Raw genomic sequence first — 9901 nt, 5'->3', positions numbered from 1 at the left:
TTGGGAAGTGAGGAGATGAGTTGTTGAGTGAAATGAGGAGATGAGTTTTTCGAGTGAAATGTTGTCCCTTTCTTGCCTGATATCGGATTCCAGCTGCTCAACTGTCCGGAGTCCTATCTGCCGTATTGTTCGCTTCATGATGTGCCAAATATTTTGAATTGGCCTGGGCTGCAGGCAGGCCAGTCCAGCACCCGGATTCTTCTGCTATGAATCCATGCTGTTGTAAGACGTGCGGTATGTGGTTTGGCATTGTCTTGCTGAAATATGCAAGGCCCTCCCTGAAAAAGACGTTGTCTGGATGGAAGCATATGTTGCTCTAAAACTTGTATATACCTCTCAGCATTGATGGTGCCTTTCCAGATGTGCAAACTGCCCATGCCATATGCACTAATGCATCCCTATACCATCAGAGAAGGTGGCTTTTGAACTGAGCGCTGATAACAAGTCGGATGGTCCTTCTCTTCTTTAGAGAACGCCAGAGAACGCGGAGTCCATGATTTCCAAAAAGAACTTCAAATTTGGACTCATCTGACCACAGAACAGTTTTCCTCTTTGCCTCAGTCCATTTTAAATGAGCTTTGGCCCAGAGAAGACGGCGGCTTTTCTGGATCACGTTCATATATGGCTTCCTCTTTGCATGGTACATCTTTAATCTGCATTTGTGGATAGCACAGCGAACTGTGTTTAATGACAATGATTTTTCGAAGTGTTCCTGAGCCCATGCAGTGATATCCATTACAGAAGCATGCCTGTTTTTGATGCAGTGGCGTCTGAGGGCCCAAAGATTACGGGCATCCAATATTGCTTTTCGGCCTTGTCCCTTACGCACAGAGATTTCTCCAGATTCTCTGAATCTTTTTATGATATTATGTACTGTAGATGATGAGATGTTTAAATTCTTTGCAATTTTATGTTGAGGAACATTATTCTGAAATTGTTTCACTACTTGCCCTCGCAGTTTTTCACTGGTCGGTGAACCTCGGGCCATCTTTACTTCTGAGAGACTCTGCCTCTGTAAGATGCTCTTTTTATACCCAATCATGTTACTGGCCTGTTGTCAATTAATCCAATTAGTTTTAGTATTATTTACTTTTCCAGCCTTTCGTTGCCCCTGTCCCAACTTTTTTGAGACATGTTGCTGGCATTAAATTCCAAATGAGCTAATATTTTTCATAAAATAGTAAAATGTCTCACTTTAAACATTTCATATGTTGTCTATGCTCTGTTGCGAATAAAATATGGGTTTATGTGAATTGTAAATCTTAGCATTCTGTTTTTATTCGCATTTTACAAAGGATCCCAACTTTTTTGGAAATGGGGTAGTGTGTATATACACTATATTACCAAAAGTATTCGGTCACCCATCCAAATGATCAGAATCAGGTGTCCTTATCACTTGGCCTGGCCACAGGTGTATAAAATCAAGCACTTAGGCATGCAGACTGTTTTTACAAACATTTGTGAAAGAATGGGCCGCTCTCAGGAGCTCAGTGAATTCCAGCGTGGAACTGTCATAGGATGCCACCTGTGCAACAAATCCAGTCGTGAAATTTCCTCGCTCCTAAATATTCCACAGTCAACTGTCAGCTTTATCATAACAAAATGGAAGAGTTTGGGAACAACAGCAACTCAGCCACGAAGTGGTAGGCCACGGAAACTGACGGAGAGGGGTCAGCGGATGCTGAAGCGCATAGTGCAAAGAGGTCGTCGACGTTCTTCACAGTCAATTGCTACAGAGCTCCAAACTTCATGTGACCTTCAGATTAGCCCAAGTACAGTACGCAGAGAGCTTCATGGAATGGGTTTCCATGGCGGAGCAGCTGCATCCAAGCCACACATCACCAAGTGCAATGCAAAGCGTCGGATGCAGTGGTGTAAAGCACGCCGCCACTGGACTCTAGAGCAGTGGAGACGCGTTCTCTGGAGTGATGAATCACGCTTTTCCAACTGGCAATCTGATGGACGAGTCTGGGTTTGGAGGTTGCCACGAGAACGGTACATTTCGGACTGCATTGTGCCGAGTGTGAAATTTGGTGGAGGAGGAATTATGGTGTGGGGTTGTTTTTCAGGAGTTGGGCTTGGCCCCTTAGTTCCAGTGAAAGGAACTTTGAATGCTTCAGGATACCAAAACATTTTGGACAATTCCATGCTGCCAACCTTGTGGGAACAGTTTGGAGCGGGCCCCTTCCTCTTCCAACATGACTGTGCACCAGTGCACAAAGCAAGGTCCATAAAGACATGGATGACAGAGTCTGGTGTGGATGAACTTGACTGGCCTGCACAGAGTCCTGACCTGAACCCGATAGAACACCTTTGGGATGAATTAGAGCGGAGACTGAGAGCCAGGCCTTCTCGACCAACATCAGTGTGTGACCTCACCAATGTGCTTTTGGAAGAATGGTCAAAAATTCCTATAAACACACTCCTCAACCTTGTGGACAGCCTTCCCAGAAGAGTTGAAGCTGTAATAGCTGCAAAAGGTGGACCGACATCATATCGAACCCTATGGGTTAGGAATGGGATGGCACTTAAGTTCATATGTGAGTCAAGGCAGGTGACCGAATACTTTTGGTAATATAGTGTATATATGTAGATGCCTTCAAAAATGATGAAATTAAATGTTTCTACATTAAAAAAATACTATAAAGAGCAGTAAACAGTAATAAATGAAACAAAGTCAATATTTGGTGTGACGATCCTTCGTGTTTAAAAAAACAACAACAGTAGTCTCAGGTACAGTGTGTGTGGTTTTATAAGGAAATGAGCTGTAAGTGTTACTGAGCATCATGCAGAAACAGCCACAGTTCTTCTGGAGACTTTGACTGTCGACTCGTTTCTTATTTCTGCAGCGAAACCCAGCAGCCTTCATTATGTTTTTTTGTCTGAAAAGTGTCTCGTATGTAATCTGCTGCTTTCTTTACTGACATACAAACATTTTTCTGTAACATTTTATTTTGTGCTGGAAAACTAATGTTTGGAAATCTAAAATGTTTTGTACTGAATCAATAATGTAGAAGTCATAAAATCACAATCTATAACAAAGTTTGTACTAAAACAAATAGGGTGCCTAAGACCTTTGCACAGTACTGTATATGTGTGTGTCGTTTTATCAAAGAAACATACAACCAAATGTACATAATAACAACAGGGGGATACATTACACAACTCCAAATTCAGCATAAATTATAACACTGATATATTGAACAAAGTACACTTTTCTAATGAGAAGATGAAAAATGAAAACTTGAAAAATGCGGTGGGTTTATATTTTTACTTTCCTGTAATATAAATGTAGTAAACTTCTCATTAAGCTAGCTAATTTTCATAAAGCAAGTGCTGGATGCCTGGAAAATAGCTTTTGAACGATTCATTTGCTGCAAGTGAACAAAACAAAAGATGGAAAACCCAGATCAAATTCCAGAAATGCATTCATACAGATGATCTTTTATTTATAATAATTACATAACAGCAAAATTCAGAATAGTTGACACTATTGATAAAAAGGAATACATATATAAATGGACAATCCCATGCAATGAGTGATATTTTGAGATGAAATATAAGGTGGGTGTTGTGTTCCTGCAACCATTTTATTTCCTCTGCTTCCAGACGGACACAGTTTGGACAGTGTAGAGATTTATGATTAAAAATCTCAAGGAAATGGAGTTGAGAGATCTGAGCATCAGAACCATGCTGTGATTAAAACGGAGGAGCTGAGCGATTCTGAAAGGGAGCAGACTGCAGCAGGATCCTTCAACGGCTTTTTGAGAGTAACTCTGTGGCCAAATTCGATCAGGAAAGAAAACTATAAAGAGGTCTTTGTGTTGAGCGAGTTAGAGGAATCTTACAGGGTGGGACGTGTTTGCCGAGCTCTAAAATACCGACCAAAGTTCGTTCACAGGTCAAATGGCACCGATTTAAACATGAAAAATTTGCCAGAGCCCATAACAGATCAACAGCCAAAGAAACTAAAACGCAGAGCAAAAAAAATGTTGTGTGTGAACTCTGCGGTGTGGAGTACGTCCGTAAAGCTAACCTCATAAGTCACATGAGGATCCACACAGGAGAAACGCCGTACAAGTGTGAACTCTGTGGAAGGGGCTTCAGACGCAGTGACTGGCTCACTGAACATATGGGTGCACACAGAGGACCGGGACAGGAATGGTCTGGTGAAAAAAGGGTGAAGAAGAAAAAGAGGAAGCAGTACACTTGTAACCACTGTCAGAAGATATTCCAAAGCAACAAGAGTTTCCAAAGTCACATGCGGACACACACACGGGCGAGAGACCTTACCCGTGTGCTATTTGTGACAAGCGCTTCTACAATGAAGCCTGCCTTAAAAGGCACTTGGAGTGCCACTGGGATGACCGGCCGTACACGTGCTCTGAATGTGGACACAGCTTCAAGCGCTTGGGAACTCTTAATAAGCATTCACACTGGAGAAAAACCCTATTCATGCAGCATCTGCGGGAAAACGTTTCCCTACCGATACAGTGTGTCAATGCATATGAAAAGTTACTGCTGTCAGCACTCGTGAGATGCAAAAGTTACTTTATGTGACTCATCATACAGCATCAGAAACTATGTAAGCAAATTTATCTGAGATACTGAAGGCAATCTGAGGCGAGTGTGTAATGATCTAGGAGTCTTTGGTATGAGGAATGTAACCAAATACAAATACACTATTCAGAATAAACAGATACAAATACAGATATTGAATATGAGAATATGATAGGAGGTGCAACAGAAGTTTCACAGGACATCTGGTTGAGACTTGAGATTCAGCTGGAATAGAAAGTAATGTGAGCAGGAGGTTTTTACTTTGGTGCAGCCATGAGTGAGTGGTGAGTAGATAGGATGTCCTCAAGACAAAGAAAGCGTTATTAACACAAACACGATACATTTACAGCATACATCCTTAGTAACTGCCTGGTCAGGGTCGCGGTCGTTTAAATTAGGACACTAGTTTTCAGAAATAGAACCAAATTTAATTGCTAGGAAACATCATGGGCAGGTACAAACTAAAATAATAACTGTGCGAGCAGGAATTAAAAACAGTCCCATGCACATCTTTAGTTGAGACCAATTATTAGCTGGAGTGATGTAGCTGAGGTTCACACACCATGCTGACAGAGCTGACATTTCTTTTCTTTTTTTAGTTATACGATTCCTGTAGTTGTTATTTTAGCCATGTAGCTCCAGTAAAAAACTTTAAAAAAGAAACTCTGGCCATTATGGAGTATTTTAATTAACCAAAGCATAATCTAATCATGTGTGATCAATGTATAAGGCATGAGAAAGTACTCATATATGGTAACCAAGAGAACAGTTAATTTACTATTATCTTTTAAACCTCTGGTCAAGAGTGTATCTGACTGTTACGTAGACAAGAATGTGTTTGTGTAACCAATATATAAAAAAACATGTATTACCATTAAAAAGGTGCCAGAAGGAGTTTGGATTATGTGCAGAAAGGAATGCGCCTATATATAAAAAACTGGTTGCTCCCACGCCACCGTTAGAAAAGAATCATGGGAAACGTGTGCTGAGACTGAGTCCAGTAGTTGCTCCACGGACCAGCTCGGCTTTATTGGTTTGTAATAAATATCTTTTGGCATTAAACCCCTGAGGTTCTGAGAGTGTTTTTCTACAGAAGAGATTCTACGACACCATCAAACATGTCTTGGTTGATTGACTAATTTTGGGAAATTGTACATTTTATTTCTGGCCTTTAAAGCTTATTTTGTTGTTTTGTACTGGAGGAAGGTTAATGTAACTGATGTACTTGTTCAGTATCTCAGAAAGGTTTACTTGTTTAATTTCTGACACTCTATGACTAGGAGATAAATTGGGACTTAGGAAGTAAATGGCCCGTTAGATTTAGAGCCGTAATGAACAAACCAGATGAGCCTGTGGTGAGGAAAAAATCTCCCTAAGATGACATAAGGAAAAAAACCTTGAAAAGAATTAGACTCAAAAGTGGACCTGTCCTCTTCTGGGAGACTGGGATTAGACATCATTACAGTATACAGTTATATAGCAAGAAAACACAAACAGTTCTGTGTTGAAAGGCTATAAAGTGTTGTGTATTATTCACCACAACCTTCATGGAATAACTCTTTCGTCACTGTTCCTGTATATAACACACATCTCTGTATGTAAATAACGATATACATTATGAAATATTTTGTTTGCACATTGCATATTTTTCTACTGGAACCAAAATTGTTTGTTTAATGACAAAACTGTACTTACATAAATCATTATATGGCAAGCAAAACAAATTTGTCGTGGTTTGTATGCAAAATTTAAACGGCACAAAAGAGAAGAACAAAGGCCTTGGATCATTGTGGGGACCGTGAGCCAAATCCCATAGGTCTACGCTTTAAACTGCTCATGAATGAAAACTTTATTCATCACATGCATGCAAATTTAATGCCCACTCCAGGATTCTGTATCATTTTGTGTTGCTCTTTCCAAGCAAAACAACAGCACACAGTACTTCAGTTTTTTTTTATTGATTTGTTTATCACTCCTGAAAAAAGCACTTAACCTGTGACTCTCTTGTGTTAGAAGATCATATCCTTGGGCAGCTCAGTGTTTGGGTGGAATTGGTGCCACGTGTGTTGATGTTAGTTTTCTATCTGGCCTAATATTAATTACTTTACATGTGAATTATTAAAAATTCATGGTCAGTACACTAAGTGCTATATTAAGCAGTGGGAAGTTTTAGATGTGTGTGTGGAGATGTTTTCTGTTTCATTCAGCCAAGGCCCACTGATGGCCCTGAGATGCTGTTGCAGCTTCTGTAACTGTGTGTTCGTGTTATCTGAAGAATGTAGGACGTCTCTGTGTTCTGCCGATAAGGTCTATGGGAGTGAGGAGAGGAGAGACTCCCAACAGTCTGACCGGGAGTGGTACCTCTATAAAAGATAAGAGTGAGAATGTGGCCTGAACAACATGTGAGCTTTATAAATGTGAGATGAGGTGTACCAAGGAAAAAAAAAAAGATTTACTTAACCCTTTCCTCACTGCCTTTTTTGTCTAATGTAATCAGTAAATAATTAGTACATAAATTGTGTGATACTATAAAAACCAAGTGCAAGATGTGCCTCTCTCTTTTAGTTTTTAATTTAAGATCGCCATGACAGTCCGCACCAAATGAAGACCCCTGACGTAGATGAACAAGAGCAGGGGCAACAAAAGTCTATAAACTGTCTGTGCAAATTTAGAGCAAGTTCCACAATGGTGTCTCACCCACAGCTTATTAACTTTACCAGAAGTAAGTGTGTGTGTTGCATTGCTTTTCTGCAAACTCACACAATTGTCACCATTGTGTCACGAATAGCTTGAGTGCTATCCATCACCGTGTCTCTATAAAGATCCAGGTCAGGCTGTTGTAAGACTTCATCAAAGTCCGCAGTCCACTCAGGCAGGAAGTCCTCCTTGTTCAGCTCACACACATTGTGCAGGATACAGCAAGCTGTAACGATGTCGGGCATAAACGTAACATCAACATCGTTGCGTTTAAGCAGGCACCTCCAACGACCTTTAAGACGCCCGAAAGCATTTTCCACCACCATGCGAGCTGAGCTAAGCTGGCTGTTGAAGTGATGCTGTTCTGGAGTCAGAGAGTGCTCGTCTGTGAAGCCCTTCATCAGCCACCTCTTTAACGGGTATGCGGCGTTTCCAACGAGATGAACAGGAATCTCCACTCCATTCACGGTCAAGGCATCCTGTGTAGGATTTACACAACATGAACTGAAACTATACATGGATAAATCATGTATATACATGGATAGGGGATCATATTTTATATATATATATATATATATATATATATATATATATATATATTGTGTGTGTGTGTGTGTGTGTGTATGTGTGTGTATATATATATATAGTTTACCTCACGAGGGAACAGGTATCCTTCCTGTTCTTCAGCCATCTTGTAGAGCGGAGAAGTAGCCAACACTCTTGCATTGTGTGTGCCACCAGGACAGCCAACATATATATCTGTAAAGCTGGATAAAAAGAAATGGTACATACATCTGGCAGAGCACCATTACATCCATAGAGACATACCCCATCTTTATCTGCAGCCAAAGGTGGTTCAACAAAGTATCCAGGGTGGTGAATACTTATGCAACCAACAAATGTCTGCTTTTTTGTTTAAAGGTGCATTAGGTAAGATTTGTCAAAATGTGTGAATATTAGATCTCTAATGGTTAAATACAGTAAGTTTAGTCGAACACGGTTTGAATTACTATTCTACTCCTTGAGCCCTTGAATGTACAAACAGCTCCGCCCCAGAACCTATGGTGGTTGAACTAGAGTTAGCATGCTAACGAGAGCACCGTCATGTCATCACTTTCAAGTGCACTTGGCCATTCGGCTGCTTGGAAGTCAAGTTATTACAACTCCATAAACATGAAAAAATTGGGTCATAATGATTTATAAGATTTGTAATGTATTTTCTTTGTAATGAAAATAAAAGACACCTACTTGATTTGTTATAGAAAGCCAGCCATTCAAACAGTTTAAAGCTTTATACAGACTGCGTTTCACATCCCTGTCCAGGAGCAACACCGTTAATTCTGCATCCAGCTTCATCCCTATGACCAGTAATAAATTACCCCATCATGGAAAAGCTTTGCTCGTGTTTATTCTGGGTTTAAAACTTTTTTTTTTTAAGCACAGCGTGATATCTTAGTAACAAGAGAATTACCTGGCTGTGCTGGGTGCTTGCTGATTTCAGTCTGAGATGTGGGCGGAGTGAAGGGCTGTCTATAAAATGAGTGACAGGAGGCTCATCCAAACAAAATGAAGCTTCAGGACTGTAAGGCAATTTTCCAAATAGATTTTCTAAGCCATGTAATACACTTCTGCTGAGGCCATGGCTTAAACCATAATTTATGATCATTTTCTACATATTTTTTCCATGGTATTTGTACAAGTAAGAAATAAAAAATATAATTTACTATTGCATCTCATTACTTATGCAAGGAACTTATGTGTACCTGTGCAATGCTTATGAATGTTCTGTGAAGATCTTCATTTCTAATGAAGAGTTATAGCAAGTTAAGCTTCTTACCAGATGTTGTGGTCCACAACTGCTTGTAGAATAATGGAATGCCACTTTTTTTTGTTGTAGTAAGCAGCTGGGTTTTCTCTCGGAGAGATGATGGGAATGTGGGTCACATCGATTGCCCCAGCACACATGGGATATCCGCGTCCTGCAAACCCCCTGAGCGTGTTCTGAAGAAGCTCTCCTTCTGGCAGGCAGATGAACTGTTTGAGAAGGCTGGTGTTCAGGGCAGAGGTGACCTGGCGCACTAAAGTGCACACAGTGGACAGTCCTACTCCGAAGAGACAGCTGATGGTCCTGTACTCGCTCGGGGTCGCGTACCACCACAGCACGATGGCCAGCCTGCGCCGCGGCTCCAGCGCTTTTCTCCAGCGAGTCGACTTGCGTCTCAGTTTCTCTTCCACAAGTCCTAGTATGAACTCAAATGTGCTCCGGGACATGCGGAAATGATCCACCCACTGCTCATCATCAAAGTTAGCCAGGACATTGGACCAGAACACTTCTCCATGGGGTCTCTCTCTCCTCCACACTCGTCTCTCCAGACCGTGCAGGTGGAGGAGTCGGGTGCACAGCGCCAAGGCTCTCAGCCTCACATAGCGTCTCCGAGCTCTGCGCCGGGCGGCTTCATATTCCCTCCTGCTCCGCTCCAGCTTTTCATCCAGCGAGCTTCTTATATCCAGAACACGACTCTGGGAGCTCAGTAACCCATTACACAACACTAATTGTTTTGAAAACGTGTGGAAAAGTAACAACATAGTCGCCGAATCGACGCTGGACACCGCTGACAGCTCACGCGCCATTATTATCAAACAA

At 41.2% G+C, this 9901-nt stretch overlaps 1 protein-coding gene across 1 annotated transcript; it reads right to left on the bottom strand.

Annotated features, from left to right (window-relative positions):
- Positions 1-3235: 3235 nt before the first annotated feature.
- Positions 3236-9901, bottom strand: zmp:0000000634 (uncharacterized). The gene is made up of 3 exons (XM_026939222.3): positions 9095-9901; positions 7910-8024; positions 3236-7736 (listed from the first exon to the last, which is right to left on the bottom strand). The coding sequence occupies exons 1-3, from the start codon at positions 9886-9888 to the stop codon at positions 7317-7319; spliced, it is 1329 nt and encodes a 442-aa protein (XP_026795023.1). The 5' UTR covers positions 9889-9901; the 3' UTR covers positions 3236-7316.

This window comes from Pangasianodon hypophthalmus, chromosome 3 (assembly GCF_027358585.1).
Source record: "Pangasianodon hypophthalmus isolate fPanHyp1 chromosome 3, fPanHyp1.pri, whole genome shotgun sequence".
NCBI lineage: Eukaryota > Metazoa > Chordata > Actinopteri > Siluriformes > Pangasiidae > Pangasianodon > Pangasianodon hypophthalmus.
This window is presented reverse-complemented; position numbering and strand designations above follow the sequence as displayed.

Bases quoted from the DNA above. Each gene is read 5' to 3' on its own strand.
- zmp:0000000634 (XM_026939222.3), bottom strand. From the start codon at position 9,888: ATGGCGCGTGAGCTGTCAGCGGTGTCCAGCGTCGATTCGGCGACTATG. The intron at 8,025-9,094 runs GTAAGAAGCTTA...CTTTTTATCCAG, and splicing joins GTTGTGGACCACAACATCTG to CTTTACAGATATATATGTTG. The intron at 7,737-7,909 runs GTAAACTATATA...AATCCTACACAG, and splicing joins GATACCTGTTCCCTCGTGAG to GATGCCTTGACCGTGAATGG.